The sequence below is a fragment of the Eptesicus fuscus genome, chromosome 2, assembly GCF_027574615.1.
Source record: "Eptesicus fuscus isolate TK198812 chromosome 2, DD_ASM_mEF_20220401, whole genome shotgun sequence".
Taxonomy (NCBI): Eukaryota; Metazoa; Chordata; class Mammalia; order Chiroptera; family Vespertilionidae; genus Eptesicus; species Eptesicus fuscus.
In genome coordinates, this window is record NC_072474.1 from 113,756,472 (window position 1) to 113,777,538 (window position 21,067).

At 62.7% G+C, this 21,067-nt stretch overlaps 1 protein-coding gene across 1 annotated transcript; it reads left to right on the forward strand.

The window, feature by feature from the left end:
- Window positions 1-6,894: 6,894 nt before the first annotated feature.
- Window positions 6,895-20,961, forward strand: NSG1 (neuronal vesicle trafficking associated 1). Its single transcript, XM_054708194.1, has 5 exons — window positions 6,895-6,951; window positions 7,286-7,437; window positions 9,366-9,482; window positions 17,402-17,512; window positions 20,678-20,961. The coding sequence occupies exons 2-5, from the start codon at window positions 7,309-7,311 to the stop codon at window positions 20,876-20,878; spliced, it is 558 nt and encodes a 185-aa protein (XP_054564169.1). The 5' UTR covers window positions 6,895-6,951; window positions 7,286-7,308; the 3' UTR covers window positions 20,879-20,961.
- The last annotated feature ends 106 nt before the right edge of the window (window positions 20,962-21,067 follow it).

Below are 21,067 nucleotides of genomic sequence, written 5' to 3' on the forward strand. Positions count from 1 at the left end.
ACAGCGGCTCCCAGCAGGTGCACACCTTCAGCTACCAGCTTGAAGCACGGAAATTCACGCTTGGGAGTTGCTTTGCACGCTCTAAAGAGTGACTTAAAAGAATGTATGTGATGCTGAAATATGTAACGGGTTAAGCTCTGCAGTGCAGAAGCATTAAGTGAGCGACTGGGGCGGTGGGACTTCTGTAACGGTTCCTTGGGCTTTCATCACCAAGGACCTCAAACCGGGTGGCTTGAAACCACAGGAACACCTTCTGCCCGGGTTCTGGGGGCTGGAGTCCAAAACCCAGGTGTCAACAGAGCGGGCCGGCGGCAGCCCGGCCCCCCAGCTGCGGCTGCGCACTCGGCTCCGCCCACTCCTGACTTCTCTGTGCCTCCATGTCCTCGCTTTGCCTCCTGAGGAGACACTGGGCCCGTCATTGGACTTAGGGCTCATCCTAAACCCAGGGTGATTTCATCCCAAGATCCGCAACCAATTACATCTTCAAAGACCCAGTTTCCACAGTTACACCCTGAGGTTCCAGGTGGACATGAATTTTTAGGGGACACGATTGCAGCCCCCTTACTCTTCTTTAAAAATACTAGAGGCCCGGTGCACGAAATTCATGCACAGGTGGGGTCCCTAGGCCTGGCCTGTGATCAGGGCCGATCAGGTTCCCGCCTCCCCGCCTCCTCTTTCCCTCCTGACCCACATCCGTAGCCACCCCCTACCCCCACCTCCCTCACCCTCCGCCGTTCTCCATCCCAGCCTGGGGCCCAGCCCCGATCAGGTGATCTGGACCTGCCAGCTGAGGGGAGGGACTGGGAGGTTGGCCAGCAGGCCCCATTGGTGATAAGGGCCTGTGGGCTGGCAGCAGTTCCTGCGCTGAGTGTCTGCCCCCTGGTGGTCAGTGCGCGTCATAGTGACCAGTCATTCTAGCCGTTCTGGTCATAACGGTTGCTTAGGCTTTTATCTATATAGATATTTTTATTGATTTCAGAGAGGAAGGGAGAGGGAGAGAGAGATACAAACAACAACGATGAGGGCGAATCATTGATTGGCTGCCTCGTGCAGGCCACCCACTGGGGATCAAGCCTGCAACCCGGGCATGTGCCCTGACCAGAATCGAACCCGGGACCTTTCAGTCTGCAGGCCGATGCTCTATCCACTGAGCCCCACCAGCCAGGGCCTTCCTCCTTTTTTTAAAAATGTCATTCTAGTACATTTGGTGATTAGAGTCTCTGCTCAGAGCAAACTGGAAGGAGCTGATGGGGCGAGTGGCGAGGACGGTGGCAGCAACGCTGACCAGGATGGAGGTCACAGAGACACCAGGGAAGGCACGTGCCCTGTGCCCTAGCCAAGCCTGGAGCCTGGGGACTCGGGTGTGCGGTTCCCAGCCCTTCGCCCCGTCCAGCTGTTTCAAGCGACCCCACTCTTTCCAAGTCCTCTGTGTTGGAAGGCAGGGCGACAGGCCTTGCATTACAGAGTGACTCTGGTCCAAAATTAGGAGAACTAGACCTCGAGGGGTAAAGATTCAATCTTTTGGAAAATCTGATCATGAGGAACTCACCCCCATGCCCCAGCTGGACCTGAGAAAGAGGGGAGAGGACACACAGGGTGGACGTCTGAAAAAGAATCCCGCCCCCGCCAGCAGCCGGAGCTCAGCTCAGAGGGGGCCGGGTCAGCCTCGCGCTCTCTCACTCCCATGTCTCCCCAAACCCCGGCCCCAGCCCCAGCCGCGGGATGGAGACAGTACAGACAGAAAAGGCCCATTAGGTCCCACCCAGCTGCCACCCGCATCTGCCAGTGCCTCTCAGCCCCGCACAGAGCTGCCTCCAGCACCCCCCGGGGGCCCCGTGAATTTTAGCCACTCTCCCAGGGACCCTGGCTCCACTGAGCGTGAATGAATTGCCTTCGCCCATCTGTGGGCTTTTAAAAAATCCAATAATTAATTCGAGCGGACAGTGATAGCGCTGCTATTAGGATTTGGCCTTCCTGTGGTTCTTTACTTTGGCAAAGTGCTTTTCATCATTTACCAGCTGAATAATTTAACAGGAGCTACGGCTGTGCGGAGACCCGGGGTTCAGTTGGCGCGGGGCAATATTGGAAAGCTGGGCGGGGGAGGGCCGGATAAATGACAAAGGCCGGCGTTTCTCCCCCTGGAACTGGGCAGTACCTCGTGGACCTCCAATGCCCTCTGTCCTCGGTGCTGACCCATCGGGTCGTACTTGTGGTGGTGACAGTGACCCAAGTCAGGGGGGTTTTCTCAGCTGGAGGGGAATTAAGTTATTGCAACCCAACCCCTCATTTTATGGGAGGGGAAACTGAGGCCCGGAAGAGTCGGGGCGCTGCCCAAGGCCACTCTGCTGGTATGACTCACCCACTAATGAGAAAGGCCCGAACTCAGGACCTGGGGGTCGGGGGTGCAGGGGGCGTCAGGTTTAGTGTATCCTCCATTTGGGGGCCAGCCGTGAACTTGGAGTCCAGAGGGGAATTGGGGGTCCAGCTGGGTTCCCCATCACATGGTATGAGTGGGGGTGCAGGGCAGGGCCTGGAGCAGAGGGGAGGGGCTGCCTTTGGGGTTGGGAGCCCATCCTGTGACGAGCTCTCAGAGTGTCTCTCCCTTCTTCTGCCAGCGTATTTTCCGACCACCGTCTAAGGACCATGTGTCATCCAGTCTCAGTGGTCTCATCTGCGAGATGGAACCGTAATGGGACCCTCCCCAGAAGGAGGTCTGAGCTCTCGTCCGCACTCACACATGTTCACTGTGATTCATACAGTGGCTGCAGCCAATTCTGATGGCTCCGCTCTCTGTCAAATGGGTATAATCATACGTCTCTTTCCTCTTTACACTCTGTACAAAGCTAGAAAGAAAAAAGGTACCGGCAGAGAAAGCGTTTCTCCATCATCATCTTCACCTAAGCTCTCCCTGCAGGAGGGTAGGCGGAGTGTCTTCCTGGAGGCTGCAGAGGGTCCAAGCAGGGCCCAAACATTCCCCCTCTGTCTGTCCCTCGGCCCGAGGCCTCAGACGGGCAGCTGGCCTGGAGCTCTATGTCAGGGACAGTCTGCAGGGGTGTGGCCAGATGTCGGCCACCTGATTGGGCCAGCAGGAGGGCAGGGAGGGGGCGGGTCCCGGAGGGCCTGAAGCTGCCACAGAGGAGCTGTGACTTTCCTTGAGGGACAGGAAGGGGCTGAGGCGGCCTAGGGGCAATTCCCACTGGCCGGAGGGTGTGGAGTCCATTGAGGTGAGCACGGGGGTCTGCAGGGCAGCTCCCGCCCGGGGAGAGGGTGGCACGTGGAGGGGTCTGGAGGGCGCAGGGGGCACCAGCTCCGCAGACTCCTCCGTCACTTGGAGCACTAATCCTGCCAGGACACACGCCCACCTCCTCGTCCCGGCTCTGGCCTAAGCCTCCAATAGAAACCACAGGGTATGGAATTAGAGGTCAGAGCCGTAATCACAGCCCAAGCAGGCACTGTGTGTGTGTGTGTGCGTTTTAAGATGTAATAATAACCCCTTTGATTCTCGTAACACCACTGTGATGGAGGTATTGTCATCTCCATTCTATAGATGGGGAAACTGGGGCACAGAGAGGTTAAGCAACCTGTCTAAGGTCACACCGCGAGGAAGGGGGAGACACAGGACTGGAAATCAGACTGAGCCCCCCTGCCTCCTGCTGTAGCAGTCAGCACTCCAAGTGGGCGGGACAAGGGAAGCACAACAGGCTTGGACTTGGAAGCTGACGTGTCCCGAGGCCGGGGGAGCAGCCGCTGGCTGCCCAGTGCGGGGTGGCTGGGGCCGGGTTGTTGCTATTGCTCCAGCAGTGAGGGGCCGGTCCCGGGATCGGTAAGCCTAGGAGAGTCTCTAAGAGTCGTTCAGAAAAACCCAACGCATGCCGAAAGCCCGGCGAGGTTCGGGGGTTAGAGACCGTGGGCGCTCGGCCAAAACCAGGGTCCAGCGGGAGCCCAGGTCCTGTCGACCTCGCGCTGTGCGCTGCAGATACCTACGCCTGCTTGTCCCGCAGCCACCACTGTCCACTGTCCCCACTTCTGTGACTGTGGCCTCTTCAGCCTGCCCTCTGGCCGAGAGCCTGCCCCTCTCAGAGCCACCTGCAACCCCGAGTTCCCCCAAGCCCTGCACCCACGCAGGCTGTGCCCACAATGAGCTCCACGCTGCCGGGACCTGGAGCCACACCTCACTGGCAAAAGATGTGATTAGATTCAGGACTCTGGGGAGAGAACCGTGTTCTGGGTGACCAACGAGTGCCTTTATAAGAGACGCTGTCTAAGGAGGCGCGTGACCCGGAGGCAGAGGCTGGAGTGATGGGGCCACAAGCCAAGGCATGCCGGGGGCGCCCGAGGCTGGGAGAGGCAGGGACAGGCTCTCTCTACAGGCAGTGTGGCCTGCGGACGCCTTCATTTTGGATCTCTGGCCTCCAGAACCTCGAGACCACGCATTTCTGTTGCTTTAAGCCACCAGGTTTGTGGCGATGCCTTGCACATTCTGTTCCCCACCTGGAATGCCTTCCCTGAGCACAAAGTCTGCTCCGCTGTCCCCAGGCCTCTCCAGGGGACCTCATCCTTCACCCCCCACTCCCCCCGGGCTCACTGCTTCCCTCCAAGACTGGCCAGCGGTTTCATCTCCCTCCTCGTAAGCTCCCGGCGGGCGGGCTGCGGGCCACGCCTTGGCATCGCCTGTGTGTCACTGTCACGGGGCCTGGCACAGTTTGGGCACCCCCAAAACCCACAGAACGCAGGTGCCAAGTCCCAGTGAGCAGCGCCAGTCAGAACCGGGGACAGCATGGTGACCGTCCGCGGCCCTTCTTGTCTCTATGTCCTCGGTTGACAGAGACCATGAGGGGGAGAGGGGTCCCCTGGGGTTAGGACAGCCTGCCCTCAGCGACCCGGATGGGATTCTGACCACAGCGTGCGTGTGCCTGTGAAACACGGGCACCTACGATGGGGACAAAGCCACTCCCTCCCTGAAGCCCTCGGTGATAGAGCCTCCCTTCCCCCAACTGATGGACGGAGTATGACGTAACCTGCACCTGCAGCCTGGACATTCCTGAGCACCTCACCAGGCACCTTATATGGACTGTACATTGAACCACCCATCAGCACCTGCCAAATACCCTAAGCCCCCGATGCCTAAGTCCCTAGGTCCCTAATCATGTGCCTTACATGACACCACCAATCAGCGTGTGCTGAGTGCCCTAAGCCCCGTCCCTTCCTTTTCCTCCCCTCAAAAGGCACTCTCACCCCAGCACGTGTGCTCTTTCTCCTCTGGAAGGCAGCCCGGCAGGGGTCTTCTCCTCCAATAAAGCCTGTGTCCTGGTCTCCTGGTCTCCGGCCCTGTCTCATCTTTCACTCAGGTTCCTCCTGACCTCTGACCTCAGTATGCCAGGACATAATCCAGCCGGGTCCTCGCCCGCTGCCTGGGCCCACGTAAGGCACCTGCACACAGAGCCGCCTCATCAGTGCCGGAGTCCCTTTCCAAGGGCCTTTGAGAAAGGATGCGGAGCCCGGCGCTGAGGCTGCTGGCAGGGAGGGCCGCTGGGACACCGCCTCCCAGGCGGCCAGGGGCAGTGAGCGGAGAGCCGAGCGCCAGGCCCTGCAGGCTGCGCTGTATCCAAGGCCCTCTGGGGGCTGCTGGGGACCTGAGGTGGTGAGAGGAATCAGTGACCTCATCTGTGACAGGGGTGGGGCTCTCTTGGGGGTTTTGAAATCAGGGCACCCCAGCCAAGAGACTGCTGTCATGGTTCCGGCTCAGGGCACAGCGGGCAGAACCAGGCCCCCTGGGTTTAGTGTGTGTGTGTGTGTGTGTGTGTGTGTGTGTGAGTGAGAGTGTGTTCGCTCCCGGTTGGGGCCATGCCAGGCCAGGGGAACCCAGGCAAGGTGGTGAACATACGACTTCGGGGACAGCATTTCTCCAGCAGCCGCCTTCCGCCCCGGCTCCTCGATGGGGCTCCCACAGCCCGGCTGGCTGGAAGTCCGCAAAATGGGGCCTTACTGTGGGCGGGTGTGTGGGGGCGAGCAGGGCAGGCTACACCCGCTCCTTCATTCCAGGCCGTGCCTCCTCCGGAGGCGCAGGGATGCCAGAGGCGGAGGTTGCGGAGAGGGGACCAGACCAGAGAAACCTCTCCCTCTCCCCCCAACCGGTGTGCGCGCGCGCTCTTTGCCGGGAACACCCTCCCTCTTTCTACCCGGGGCGACCGTCCCCAGCTCTGCAGAGCGCCCCCCACCCTGCACCACCCAACATGGCCCACCTCCTCTCCCGTCGGCGCCCCCTCTATCCACGGATGCGCCCTCTTTGTTGCCTCCTCCCCAACCAGCTGCGCACCAAGGGAACGCTCCAGTCCCTGCCGCCTCCCTCCGCCTCCTGTAATCTCCCCAACCTTTCACACACACACACAAGCACACACACACACGCACCCTCCGTCGGAGCGGCTGCAGACGGGGCACCCTCCCCCACTTTGGGGGTCACTCCATCCCTAGGATATCCCCCCTTTTCCGCTACGACTCGCCTTGCGCCCCGGGCACCGCCCCAGGGCTGCGCAGCCCTCTTTCCACGTCCCGCATCCCCGGCCCCCAGCTCCGGGGTGCCCTTCGCCGCGGCGACCCCGCAGCCGGGAAGCGCTCCCATCCCCCCGCTCGCCCTTCCCCTCCAGTTTGCAGCGTGGGGTCTCCGGGGAGCGCCCCATTCCCGCCCGCCCCGAGCTCCTTTGTGCGTCGGGCGCGCGCTGCGTCAAGGCGGGGGGCGCCCGGCCACACGCGCACACGCACCCGCGCACGGCACCCCCGGGAGCGGCAGGAAAGGAGGCGGAGGGCGGGGAGGGAGGGCGGGAGGGGAGGGGGCCGCCGAGCCCAATCGCTCGCTCCCGCACGGCCGCGCGCGCCGCCTCCGCCATTGCTGCGAGCGGAGAGGGGACGCGGAGCGCGGAGCGGGTCGGAGCCCAGACCTGCGGGAGCGGCGCGGTGAGTGCGGGCGGCGGCGCCGGGGCTGCGGCCGGGCCCTTCCCGTCGGGGCGGGCTCGGGGGTTGCGGGTCTCCCCCGGCGGGAGGGGGGTCTCCAGGCCCTGCGGCGCCGGGACCGAGGACGCGGAGACTCGCCGGCAGAGGCAGCGCCCCACACCCTCCCGCGGGGCGCCCCGCGCTTCCGTCCGCGGGACCCGAATCTGTGAAGACACAGCACCCCGCCCCGGGCCGTGACCGCCGCGTCCTGCCACCCCTCCCCCGGGAAGAGGGGGGCTGGCGAGTGGGGGACAGCGGTGCGTGCCCCTCGCGGTGACTCCCGCCGGCCCCTCCGCAGGCGGCACCTCGGTCCCCGGAGCCATGGTGAAGTTGGGGAACAATTTCGCGGAGAAGGGCGCCAAGCAGGCGTTGCTGGAGGACGGCTTCGACACCATCCCCCTGATGACGCCCCTCGATGTCAATCAGCTGCAGTTCCCGCCCCCGGATAAGGTGAGAGGCCCCGCGCCCCGCGCTGCCGGGTGCGAACCCCGAATCTCGGGCGGCGGCTGCAACAAAAGAAACCCGCCGCGTGCGCTGGGGACGCGAAGTGGGGCGCGCTGGGGCGGGAGGACCCATCCCCAGGATGGGGGTTCCGGATCGGGAGCCGGGCCCTGAGAGGGCCGCTGCGCGCAGACAGCGGAACCCCCGGGAAGGTCCCCTCCAGGCTTCCGTGGGAGTCTGGTCCGAGCGGTGCCCTGGCCCTGCCCCTGCCCCTGCCCCTGCCCCTGCCCCTGCCCCTGCCCCTGCCCCTTCCCTGCCCCGCGGTGCCAGGGGCTCTGGGTCTGGGGTAGCGCAGGCGCCGCTGCCCCTTGTGCCTTCCCAGGAGGTTCCCTTTCAGCCGGATTTGCCCCTTTGCGGAGGGGAGGCCAGCCTGTAGGCCGGGGGTGGGGGTGTGGTGGGGGTGGGGGGGCCTCCCAGGGGCTGAGCCCCTCCCGCCGCGGAGGATGCTGTCAGCGCTCCGCTTCCAGCCCCCTCCTTTGTTCCTTTGTGAAACCTCCCAATGCCGCCCCTGCCCCTCTGCGTTAGCAGCCCCAGAGGTGGTTCCTGAATTTAAAGAATCCTGTCTTTTGCTGAATGCAGCATCCAGTCAAGTAATTTGTGTTCGTTAGGGATAATGTTTTCAGGAATTATCACTTACACAGGTGAATAGGCTGCTTAAAAGTCGACACAATTGTAAAACATGAACCTGAAACAATAAACCAGTGTCCGTTCTCACCCCCTTGCTGCTGCTTCAGCCCACCCCGGCCACGGCCACGGGCACGGCCACGGCCAGGAGGGAGCACGCTCCGTTCCCAGCGAAGTACAAGTACATTTGCATTTACTGTGTCATTTAGTCCCTGGGGAGGAGGTTCTGGCTGGGGCTTGGCTGTTTTCTGGGCATGTTGGTGGCGGCCGTGGGGCTGGGGATTCCTTGGGGGGGGGTCCTCACTTCCAGACCACCCCTTTACTGCCAGGGGGCCCTCTGAGAGGGTTGCTCAGCCCTCCCGAGGGGGCTGCCCCCCAGCTGTATTGTCTGTTCGGTTGGGGCGGGCAGGAGCGAGGTCGGCACAGGAGTTTCAGGTGAGGAAGGCCACACCTGTGCACCTGGGCACGGGGAGCCACTGGGCCCCCCCCCCCCGATGGTCCAGGAGAGGCCTGGCAGGAGGGGCCTGGCTGCCTGAGGCCTCACCTCCGAGCTCCTCGGCCCTGTCCAGGCATCGCGCCTGCCCGGGTAGCACAGCCTGGCCCCGCTGCCCCCGCCTCGCCCTCCCGCCTCACCCAGAGCAGCGGCCTGTCCGGTGGCCCCCTCCTTCAGCCGGGCCCTCCTCTTGCTCCTTCAGTCTGTGCCATCCCAGGACCGTGTGGCGAACAGTTGGCTTCTATCAGGGCGGAGGTCAGGGAGGTAGGACATCCGGGACAACCCATGGCGTGGCCTCGCAAGCTAACGAGGCCCCCGTCTCCGGGCCTGTGGGAACCAAGCGGGCACCTGGCAGGGACGCCCAGAGATAGGAATGGAGCGGGGACTGAGAGCTGGTCTCGCAGATTCCTGAGGCCACAGATGAGGAAACTGAGTCTCGGAGAGTTACGTACAGGACGTGGTCCCTGGGCGGTGGACGGGCCCTGCACCTACGGGCCGTGTGGCCTCGGCCCACGAGCCTAACCCCTCCGCCCCTCAGTTCCCACAGTCCTCCGGGGCTGCTGTCAAGGGTCCCTGACCGGTCACTTCTCGGCAAGGCCTGGCACCGAGGGGGTGGCCAGGCGGAGGTGGCGGTTCTGGCTCTGCCGGTGAGGGCTTCCTGGCGAAGCGGTGTCCTTGGGCACGAGCCGCCTCCTCGGCAGGTGTGTGTGAAGGCCCCTGGCTGCCCGCTGAGCACACGTCTGCTTCTCCCCTGGACAAGGTGGTCGTGAAAACTAAGACCGACTATGAGCCCAGCCGCAAGAAAGGCAAAGGACGCGCCCACCGGATCGCCGAGTTCACGGTCAGCGTCACCGAGAGCATGTCCGAGAGGTTCAAGGTGAGTGGCGGGGGCGGGCGAGGCGCTGCCGGGCCCCGGGAGGGTCCCGAGCCGCAGCGATGACCCGGCGGGGACTGGACAGGACGGGTCTGGGCTGACCCAGCTGCGCCAAACCACCGGTGGTTCAGAAAACTTCCTCATCTTCCCAAATGGTCACATATTGCTTAGTGTTAATCACGGGGGGACCCACCCCCAAACTCTCCTTTAGACAAAGGTCGTACACGTGAAAACCACTCAGCACGCAGGAACCCCGACCCCACAGGCCGCAAGGAGGAGTGGCAGGAGGGTGACCGTGGCCCGTGTTCCCTGCCCGACACAGGCCGCGCCCTCACTTGCGCCAGCTCCTCTACACAGCCCCCCCGCGGGCGGTACTGTCGGGGTGACCCATTTTGCAGATGGGGAGATCGAGGCACAGAGCAGCCACAGCTCTACGTGGCAGGGCCGGGGCCCAGAGCTCTGTGTTAGCCTCTCCTTGCCGCGCGCCCCACTTACACGGTGTGAGGGTGAGGCTGGCTGGCCCCCCACCCCCCCATGCGCTCACTTGGGGAGGGAAGCGATGCTCGGGGCGGTTTCCCGGGAGGCCCAGCTGCTGAATGAATGGTGGGTCCCCGCCAGGCCTGGGGTGCTCTGAGGGTGCACGCTGCTGTGCTGCTTGAGGGACAAGTTCGGATGCTGATCTGGAAACTTCTCTTTGGGAAACACGGATGGTGAAAGGGAGGCCCTCACTGGCTTGAAAGGCGTCGCCGGGCCCTGAGGGGTGGCCCGGGCGCGCTCCTGGCTCTGCGCTAGAGTGTCTGCCCGTGGAGTCCTGTCCCAGCTCCGGGCAGCCCGGGGGTTTTGGTTAATAGTTGAGAGCGAAACCGGAGGAGGTGAGGGGGCTTGGCGGGTGATCTGGAATGCCTCCCCTTCCCGTCCCTCCACGCTGCCTCACTGGGTGGAGAAAAGCCCTTCAGAGGCCTGCCTGGCCCAGGGGTCCCATCAGAGGTGCTGGGGGGACGGGGTGTTTCCCGTGTGAGCTCATCTCCTCCTCCCGCAGCCCTCCCCCAGGTAAGTGCTGTGAGTAGGCCCATCCTGCAGGCGGGGAAGCGGGGCCCAGAGCCGCCTGCAGCCATGGCTCCTGCCGGTGGGCTAGGGAGGGCCTGTGGCTGGCGCTCTGACAGCTGCTGGCTGACTGTGAGGCTCAGGACGGGACCAGGTTGCACGGAGCCGGGGTCAGCACCGCTCTCCCTGGCCAGCCGGCTTGGCCTCACCCGCTGCCCTGCTGGGCCCTGGGACCGTCTCCCGGTTGAGGCAGACGTGACCTGGATCTGAAGGTCACGCGGCCATCATCCCCTGGGGGGCGCCACCTGCACACCTGAGTCTGTGTGGGTTTCCCATCCCCCGTTGGACCTTCGCCTCGCCCGGTGCCGGCGTGTCAGGTCCACGGGGGGCGGGGGGGGGCGGGGGGGGTGCTTGAATGTCCCTGGGTGCCAGTGTCCCTGGGTGCCAGTGTCCCTGGGTGCCAGGCGGTCCCCCAGCGCCGGGTCCTTTGCGGGTGCCTCTCCCACACGTTCAGCTGGTGCAGGTCCCCAGGCCCCTTGCTGAGGCCCTGGGTGACGCACCTTGGCACCAGGGCGCTCGGCAGCCACGCCGGGGCCTCCGGGTGGTAACCTGGCTGCGGTTGCCCAGAGCCTGGGCTCAGAGGACCTCAGAGGCCTGTGCCCGTCCCAGGGGACCGGCCGCGGTGGCAGAACCCGCCTCCTCTCTGCTCCCACCTGGGGGAGTGGAGGAGGCGATGCGTGCGGTCGGTTGCTCAGCACCTGCGCAGCAGGGAGCCCGTCCCCCCGCCTCGTAGCGAGCAGGCCACGCGTGTTCAGGCGCTCAGCACCCGTGCACAGCCACACGAGGGCGCGTCATGAGCCCCTTTTACAGATGAAGCTGTTGAGTCCCAGGTGGTGCCCGGCGGGGAGATGGGGTGCTCCCCACGACCTCCTGCCACACACACCTCCCCGGGCCTCCCCTTCCAGCTCAGGAATCACCGCCCCTGAGGAGCCCCGGGGATTGACTCGCCCTGTGTTCCCGCTGCCCGAGGTGAGGAGGCGGCCACAGGGCTGACCTCGTGGAGCGCGCTCGTGAGCCACGCGCTGGGTCCAGCCTGTACGCGCAGTATCTCATTGGTGAAGTGTGCCAGTGACTGTCTCCGTTGGACAGTGGAGGGGAAACTGAGGCAGAGCTTGAACCCAGGCAGCCCGCCCCTGCCTGGGACACCCGAGGTCACGTGACTCCCGGGGAGCTCTCACCAGGCCCCCTTGGGGTGACTGTTCTGCACTAGGGACCCTCCCCCTCTGCTGACTTGACACCTGACGGTGAGCCCCACAGAACCAGGTCACCGTCCTGCGCCCTCCAGACGTGTGGCCTCCCCGGGACCCGAGCCCTCCCAGTGTGAGCATCATTTTCTCTCGTACCTTCCTGCCCTGTCACGGGTCCTGGCCCCCTCCTCTGGGGGCTGTCCCCGCCTGGCACCTCCTGCTGGGAGGCCTGTGACGTTCCTGGCGAGGTCGGTGGGGCCCTTGCAGTGAAGGCCCCTGGGAGTGGAATCAGCGCATTTCGGCCCCTGTGGCCACATCAGCCGGGAACTTAGGCGCCGGATCCTGGTGGGGACGCCTCCCCTCCCGACGCCTTCCCCTCGGGGCCGAACCCCCAGTCCCAGCGGGAGCCCTGCTGATGACTCTCAGGCCGCGCCTGGTGCAGGACTCGGGGAGGCGTGCGGGGCCCACGGAGCCCCCCGGGCCTCGTGTGCGTGTGTGCGCGCCCCTCACAGGTGGCATCACTTCGCACCCAGTGGGGCCGGTGCCCCGCCCAGGCCACGCGGTCAGCGAGCGGCCAGGCGGCCCAGGAGGCCCGCGGGCGGGGCTCACCCAGGGGAGCGCCCTGGTCCCCAGCGGCACCTCGTGCCTTTGCTCCAGGCCCTTCGGACGGGGAGGGGGCACCCGGCTGCCCCCTGTGCACCTGCCGGGGGGGACTCGCATGGGGCCGGCCCGGGAGGGTGCTGTCACCAGCTCTCTAGGTGACCCCTGTGGACGAGGGGGGCGGGCGTCCTAGCCCCAGGTCACGGCAGGCTTGGAGGGCTGGCGCTTTCTGGAATCGCTGAGTGCTCGTCCTTCCGGAACATTCTCTCGGCCTTTCACTGCCGGTCTGTTTCTGGCCTCTCTGAAGGCACTCCCCTGGGTTAATCCTCACCCCAGGATATTTTTTCCATTGATTTTAGAGAGACTGGCAGGGGGCCGGGGGGAGAGAAACATCGATGTGAGAGAGACTCATCGATTGGTTGGGCCAGGGTTGAGCCTGCAACTGAGGTACATGCCCTTGACTGGAATCGAACCCGAGACCCTTCCGTCCCAGGGCCGATGCTCTCTCCACTGAGCCAAACCGGCCAGGGCGGGCGGGGGGGGGGGTGCGCTCTATCTGACGCCGGGCACCCCTCTTCCTCATCCTCCTGGTGAAGGCCCCCCGTGTGTCACCTCGCTCTCCGCCTGTGCGAGTCTCCGGAGGGAGACTGCCTCTCAGCTGCGAAGCAACAAGTAAATCGCGTCCCTTTGTCCCTAAACCGGCTTGAGCCTGCTCCCCGAGTGCCGCCGGTTGGCATCCTCAGACCAGTGTCCTCTGGGCGGTACTGCACGGCGATCACTCGGGGATGAATCCCTTGGCCGCCAGGTTGCTAGGCTGGTTGCTAGGTAACGGCTGGCTGGGGACAGGGCTTCCTGAGGCTGGGCCACTCTGGGATGGCAGGACGCGTCCCCCGCGGCGGCCAGATGTCAGTGCCGACCAGGAAGGCCGTCGTTCCTGTATGGGGGGTGTTGGTGCCGAGAATAAACATTTTTTAATTGCGCGCCTGGACTCACCCACGCGGGCGGCCGTCGGCGCTGCTGGGGCTGCTGCTCCCCGCCCTCCCGTCCAGGCCGCAGCCGGGCCGTGGCTGGGCAGGTCGGAGGCCGGTCCGCGGGGCTCGCCAGCCCCTTTGTGCTCTGTGGCCGCCTCTCGGCCTCCGCGGTCCGCACGCCCTCTCCCTGTGAGCTGTGGTTCGGCTGAGCAAACCGCACCGCTCCCCGCGCACCCCTGCCACGTTGCCGTGGGCTGTGATGAGATTCCAAGGTCGGCCCTGAGATTCCAATGTCTCACGGTCCGCCCAGAGTGGGAGAACGTTCTAGAAGGAGAGACCACGTTGGTGCGGATGGTTTCCATTGTTGGCACTTCTTTTTAAAAATATATATATTTATTGATTTCAGAGAGGATAGGAGAGGGAGAGAGAGAGAAAGAAACATCAGTGATGAGAGAATCATGGATCGGCTGCCTCCTGCACGCCCCACACAGGGGACCAAGCCTGCAACCCGGCCATGTGCCCTGCCCGGGAATCGAACTGTGACCTGGTTCATAGGTCGATGCTCAACCCCTGAGCCACGCCGGCCGGGCAAGCTTGGGTTATTGTTAAACCTAAACAGATGGGGTGCCCCGAACGGAACTCTGACGAGGCTCCCACGTTCTCGGGACAGGTTTAGGGATGCCCCTCCAGGACTGGAGGTTGGGTTCCGTGTGGCTTTAGGCTGAGATGTAATTGACAGGAAGCGTTCTGTCAGCTTCAGGAGCGCCACGTGAGGTTCAGTGTGTGCACACCGTGCAGTGGTCACCACGCCACGTCCAGTTAACATCCGTCACCTCCCTTTTTTTTTTTTTTTTTTTTGTGATGAGATCTTTTAAGATCTGCTCTCTCAGCGACTTTCAAACACACGTACAGTGTTGGCACTATGTCCCCATCTGCACGTCACATCCCCGGGACACACGCCAGTTTCCCCCACGACCTGAAAGCGAAGGTTCCTGTGGAACCGTCTGTGAGCTGGAATGGCCTAAAGCAGAGGTGATTACTATTGACTTACATTGAGTGGCCAGATTATTATGATCTCTGAACGCATAATAATCTGGCCACTCAGAGAGAGAGAGAGAGAGAGAGAGAGAGAGAGTGTGTGTGTGTGTGTGTGTGTGTGTGTATTAGAGGCCCGGTGCATGAATTCGTGCATGGGTGGGGTCCAGCCAGCCTGGCCAGGGGGAGGGGACATGGGCAGTTGGCCAACCTGCCTGCTGGTTGAACTCCTGGTTGAGGGGACAATTTGCATATTAGCCTTTTATTATCTAGGATATACACTGAGTGGCCAGATTATTATGCGTTCAGAGATCATCATAATCTGGCCACTCAGTGTATATGGACAATTTTTGAGCGTTCCCAAGACCCTAAATTCAGTGCACACGCAGTGTCTTGATTTGGTTCATGGCGCTCGCAGTGCCTGATCACATTCAGTATTATGCTGAGCGTAACACCCTGAGAGCGTAGTCTTTCTGATAGCTCAGGCACATCTTGCTGACAGATGCACCGAGTACATGGAGATGAAGCCAGCTGCTCAGACAGCTCACAGCTCGAGGGCTGGATGCTGCGACGCTGGCGTGGTTCTGAGGAAGGAGCTCTCGGCCCTCTTGCTGCTCGGGGGAGGGGGAGGAGGCCTGTGTCCTGGCTCGCTGCAAAACGAACGCAGTGCTTTTTCTGCTTTTCACCTTTGCTCACGGAAGTGAGAAGCCTCTTCCAATCGCTTTCCGTTAGTGAAGACTTCGACCCCATTTACTTGTATTCTGTGACTTAACTGAATTGTTGACGAATTCTAACAGGGTTTTGGTGGAGTCTTTAGGGTTTTCTGTGTATAATATCATGTCATCTGCAAATAGCTTTACTTCTTCCTTTCCAGTTTGGATGCCTTTACTTCTTTTTCTTGCCCAGTTGCTCTGGCTGGGACGTGCAATACTGTGTTGAATAAGAGGGCCTCTTGTCTTGTTCCTGCTCTTACAGGAAAGGCTCTTAGCTTTTCACTGTTGAGTGTGATGTCAGCTGTGGGCACGTCATAGCCGACCTTTATTATTATCTTGAGGTATGTGTCCTCCATACCCCCTTTGTTGAGTTTTTATCATAAATGTCTGTTGACTTTTGTCAGATGTTTTTTTCTGCATCCTCTGAGGTGATAGTTTAGTTTTTATCCTCCGTTTTGTTAATGTGCTCTGTCACCGTGATTGGCGTGTGGGTGTCGAGCCATCCTTGCATTCCTGGAATGCGTCCTACTTCGTCGTGGTGCATGACTGATGGACTGTGTTGTTGAATTCACTTTGCTAGGATTTTGTTGAGATTGCATTCTCACAGGGGTTAACCTGGCGTGTGCCATGGGCCTTTTTGTAATAGTGCACCCAAAATATAAAGCGCTACGAAGGGGATACTTATAATGCATCTTTCCCGACAGAGCCCGGGTGAGGCAGCCCTGCTGCTGTAGTCTGTGGGGACCCCCGGAAGCTGCCTCGTGGCCCCGAGGGCTGCAGCAGGGCTGGGTCCCCGGCAGGGCAGATTCGGGAGTGAGTGTGGGGAGGGGGCTCGGGTTGGATGGGTGGCGGGCTTGGGGGAAGCTGTGTGGCCGACACTGAGAGCCCAGCTCTGCACCTCCCAGAGTGAGCGCGGCAAAGACAGGTGACAGCTGCAGTGCAAGAGCAAACGCTTCCTTCCTCCTTCCTCCTTCGCAGTGTCCACTGGCCCAGGTGCTGGCCTCAGCGGCCCAGGTGCTGGCCTCAGTGGTGTGCATTGGGCCCTCGGCCCTCCCGCCAGTCTGGGAGCTGGGTCCTCTCCCAGCCATTGGCAGGCAGGAGCCCCAGCCCAGAGGAGCTGAGCGACAGGAGCCCGGCTGCAGGGGCAGAGTTTCTACCTTGCCCCTCCCGCCCCTCCGATGAGCTCCTGGCCTGCAGGGTTCCTGCCCTTGTTGGAAAGCCCTGAACCTGCTTGCTGCTCCCTCTGGGACTACCTGCCCCTGGGGCCACTGCCCCTCCCATCTCTGGACAACTTGACCTCCTTTGTCACCCAGCCTCACTCTCTGCTCCCTCTGCAGCCTCCCTGGGCTGCCCGCGGCGAGGTGGCTGTGTCCCTGCCCCCGGAACTGGATGGCACTTCCCCCGACCCAGCCCGGCTCCATCCTGTCAGTCTCCTGTGCCAGGCACAGGGTTTATATGCAGTAGAGTCTGGGCCCTCAGGGAGGGTCACAGCCTGACCGTGAGCAGCTGCCAGGCCCAGGTAGGGTCCCGTTATCCCCCAGCTGGGGCAGGACCTTCCACCTCTGTGCTCTTCCCACACGCCATTGTGCATGTGTCTGCAAACGTTAGCTGAGCACATACTATGTGCCGGCTGGGCACGCAGCCTGCAGCGGGGATGGAAGCTGTGTCCTTGCTCTGGAGACTGCTCTCTGTGGTGGGGACAGACGCTGACCGAGCAGGCAGGACACTGTGGAGGGCAGAGGGGTGGGGGCCCGGGGCTGCCTCCTGCTCGCTGGGCTTGCTCAAGGGCACGGCCGGCGGCCAGGCCTCAGGAGACGTTTGAGGACAGCTGATGAGCTGGTGGCTGCTGCGTCACCTGGTGATGGCGGCAGTTAGACGGGCAACCATCCATCCCGTGTCTGAGTGTCCATGAGGCTTAATCATATTGGTGCCACAGCTTTCACGGAAGGGCCTGGAATGCTAAAAATAGCTAATTTATGAAATGAAGGTGACATGTGGGTCTGGTGAAAACGAAAGTGGTATGAAGAGTTGTTCAGTGAAAAGTGATTCTGCTGCCTCCTTCCGAGCCGAGACGGTCTCTGCTCACGCTGGTGTGAGTGTGTCTGTGTGCGTGCGGCTGTGTGTGTGTGTGTGTGTGACTGTGCCTCTGTCTCTGTGCCTACGTGTGTGTGTGTGTGTGTGTGTGACTGTGTCTGTGCCTACGTGTGTGTGTGTGTGTGTGTGTGTGTGTGTGTGTGAGAGACACCCATGTGTGCATCTGTCTGTCTGCCTGGCCCCCGGCCCCGGCCGCCCTGACGCCCGCCTGCCCGCAGGTCTCCGTGCTGGTCTTCATCGCCCTGGCCTTCCTCACCTGCGTCGTCTTCCTGGTCGTCTACAAGGTGTACAAGTACGAGCGCCTCTGCCCCGACGGCTTCATCCTCAAGGTAAAGCCGCACCCACTGGGGACCCGGCACCTGTCTCACTCGCAGGTCCCTGGGGAAGTCCTGGGGGGAGGCCCTGCTGGGGTGGGGGCAGGGCGGGCGGGACCTGGGGGAGGAGACTCCTGGGAGGCCTCGGAAAGGGGAGGGCCCGCTGAGGGCGTGGGGAGGCTGAGGCCCAGAGAGGGAGGCTGCCCACGGCCACGGGGATGTGGGAGTAGGGCTGGCACCGAAGGGGCTCCTACTGTGTCCCCTGTCCGCCTGCTGCGTCGTGGCCCACGCTCCTCGTGGGCGCTCACGGTGCTGGTGTGTGCCTCCTACCACAACGCCGGTGCGCGGCACGCAGTGCGCGCACACACATACACACACGGACACACGGACAAGGAGGCAGGGAGGCAGGACATGAGGGATGTGGGTGAGAAGGTGAGCTGGGGAAGGCCAGTGCGCTGGCTGGACCTGCTCCGGTCCCCACGCCCTGAGGCCGGGGCCCACGATTGGTCCTGAACCTTCCAGAGCCAGTGTGCCGAGGAAACGCCATCATTTCCAGGGCGTGGGTGCCGGCATCACAGCAGGAGAGCCCAGCGCGCGCGCGCGCGCGCGCGCGCGCGCACACACGGTCACTTGGTTCTGGGTGTCGCGGACGTGAGGGATGCAGGGCCTCGCCCAGGTAGCAGGCCAGGCTGGACCCCGTTCCTGGCCCCGCCCGCTGTGCGCTGTGCTGCACTGTCCATACTGTGGACTCCGTGGGGCTCCCACACGCCCTTCCCCCACTGGCACTGGTCCCTGCCCGCCTGCCTCCCGCCTGGGCTGGGGCGGCCGCTGTCCCAGGTGCTGAAGCAGCAGGAGCCGCTGGGGAAGGAGCCTGTGAGCCTGCGAGAGGCCCCCTGACTCTCCCAAGAAACGTGAAGGCAGTTGTATACCGAGTTACAGGGTTGTAAGCGCTGGAAAACGCAAAAGCAAAGCAGTATGGGGCGCGGCTTCTAGAAGGGGGGTCACCTTTGAGCAAGGCTTGTAGGAGGCTCCGGAGGGAGCGTGCAGGGACTGGGAAAGCGCCTCCAGGCAGGGCGTGGGGAAGCCCTGTCCACACCCTGGGCCGGGGCTGAGTTTATAGTCTGTCCGGAGGCGCAGAAGCCTCCATGGTTTAAAGCAGGGGTGGGGGCCGTAGCCGGTTTGGCTCAGTGGATAGAGCGTCGGCCTGGTGACTGAAGGGTCCCAGTTTCGATTCCATTCAAGGGCACATGCCCCGGTTGTGGTCTTGATCCCCAGTGTGCAGGAGGCAGCCGATCAGTGATTCTCTTTCACTGATGTTTCTCTCTCCCTCGCCCTTAGACTCGCAGGCCATGTAAGGCCCGCAAAATTGTTTGGTCCGGCCCTGCCAAGGCATTAGGGTGAGTTGATTAAATGGCCAAATACAGCAGGCTGGTTTTTAAGTTGATGATCTTGTATGGCCTGAGGATGATGTTATAAAAATCCAGATGGCCCTTGGCAGAAAAAGGTTCCCCACCCTGGTTTAAAGGCAGTTGTGAGGAGGGGAAGGCTGGCCTGACCCACGAGCTGGTGAGCAGACCCTGCGGGCTGAAACGGTGGTTGGGGGAGGAGCAGCCCACACAGGTGACGGCAGGGCGTGCTGGCCCAGACTGGGGTGCCAGGCAGAGGTCCCTGGAGGAGGGGAAGTGACAGGAGGCAGCGAGGTGGCCGGGGGGCTGCTGCTGTGGACCAGGAGGAGGTGAGGGTCTGGACTGGCCGTGTGCTGGGCACAGAGGAGAGACTCGCATGACATGGGCCTGGACGGAACCTGGAGGTAGGGGCGGACAGGAGGTGGCACCTGGTCAGAGCTGGGGACTCGGAGGGGCAGAGATCTCACAGGAGCCATGGCCTAGGGGACCCCATGCACAGAGGACAGCCCGTCCCCAACCAGACGGCTCACAGAGAGCAGGACAGCAGCCCCACCAGGGGCATCTGGGTCTCCTTTCTGCTCCTCCCTGGGGCTGGGACACTCCCTGTGGGGGGAGGGGCAGACCCCTGCATGGCATTGTCTACTGGGTGCCGCCCGGTGATGCTGGCGCACAGCCAGCACTGGGCACGGGGCAGCAGCCCTGAGGGATTGTTCTGCAGCTGTTTTGGGACTGGCATCTTCCACGGGCATCTCATGGGGAGGTGCTTTCCTGGAGAACGCGGCAGGGGGGCCGAGAGCTGCTGGTCCGAACCCCAGGCCCTGGTAAAGCTGGAGAGGGGTGGGGTGAGTGTGGGAGAAAGGCCCCCCCCCGCCCCTTTCTGCATGTTTGAGTGCAGGCTTCCCAGGGCCTTCACCCCAGATCTCCGACGGCTGCCAGACACCGTGGGGGAGCTGGACACCCCACTTACCACAGGAGGACACAGGGCGGACGGTCGTGGTGCCCCCGGCCACGCCAAGGTCATCCGTATGTTCAGCATCTATTTCCTGAGTGTGGTGCTGGGAGTACCGTGTGGGCGGGTCAGCCTGGGCCCCACCCTCACAGCAGCAGCAAATACCGACAGCTCGGGAACTACCCGGGCGGTGAACGCACTGCCTTTGCCAGTTCCTTGGTCCCTCGGGAAGTAGCTGCTCACGGAGGAGCCCGATCTCCCGCAAAGTGTCCAGAGAGCAACGTTTCACACGTAACCTGCCCTGGCCTGAGGCCTGTGGGGACAGCCTCTTCCTTGTCAGGGAGTTTGTGCATCCTCTGAGGACCTCGCTGACTTCTGCTGTGCTGTGGACGGCAGCTCCCACTCCCCCTGCCCAGCAGGCCCTGAAGGTGTGGCCTCACCCTCGGACCCTCACCTGGGCTCCCAGTGCTCTCCCTTCAGTCTCTTTACTCCTCACTCTCGCCACACTTCCTCCCCTCCCCTTTCCCCACCTCAGAGGTCTCCTTTGCTTGTAAGCTCCTCCCTCCCCACCCCAGGCTGCTGAGAGCCCAGCTGTTTGCTATTCCTGGTGGGCGTGTCAAAAGTTTTGTTGTTTTCCAGATTTAAAATACGTGACAACTAGTGTAAGGTCTTTCCTGAAGTGTGAAGTGGGAGGGCCTGTCTCCCACACCCCGGGGGCCCACGCACCTCTCGGGCCTGCCTGTTAGGTCAGCTGTCACATGGTGACTCAGGGCTGCGGCCCCTGGCCCCTGGTGTCCGTGCGGCTCAGCGCCTCCTGTCTTGCAGAACACCCAGTGCATCCCCAACGGCCTGGCGGCCTACTACGCGGAGCAGGACCCGCACTCCCCGGACAAGTTCTACGCGGTGGTGAACCACTACAACCTGGCCAAGCAGAGCATCACCCGCTCCGTCTCGCCCTGGATGTCCGTGCTGTCGGAGGAGAAGCTGTCGGAGCAGGAGACCGAGGCCGCGGAGAAGGCCGCCTAGCGGGCGGGCCGCTTCTCACGGGGGCCGCCTGCAGGCAGCAGAGGGACTCGGAGGGACATGTCATTAAATATAACTACCGATAATTTAGAGGTTACTCATTATGGTGCAACCGCTTCCGTCTGCTAATGCTGCTTTGCAAATACAACTTGCTGCAGCCCACCCCGGGCAGCCCTGGCGCGTGCCACGCTG

Excerpts from the sequence above, each read along its gene's own strand:
- NSG1 (XM_054708194.1), top strand. The coding sequence starts at position 7,309 with ATGGTGAAGTTGGGGAACAATTTCGCGGAGAAGGGCGCCAAGCAGGCG. Across the intron at positions 9,483-17,401 it reads GCATGTCCGAGAGGTTCAAG|GTCTCCGTGCTGGTCTTCAT; the intron begins GTGAGTGGCGGG and ends GCCTGCCCGCAG. Across the intron at positions 17,513-20,677 it reads CCGACGGCTTCATCCTCAAG|AACACCCAGTGCATCCCCAA; the intron begins GTAAAGCCGCAC and ends CCTGTCTTGCAG.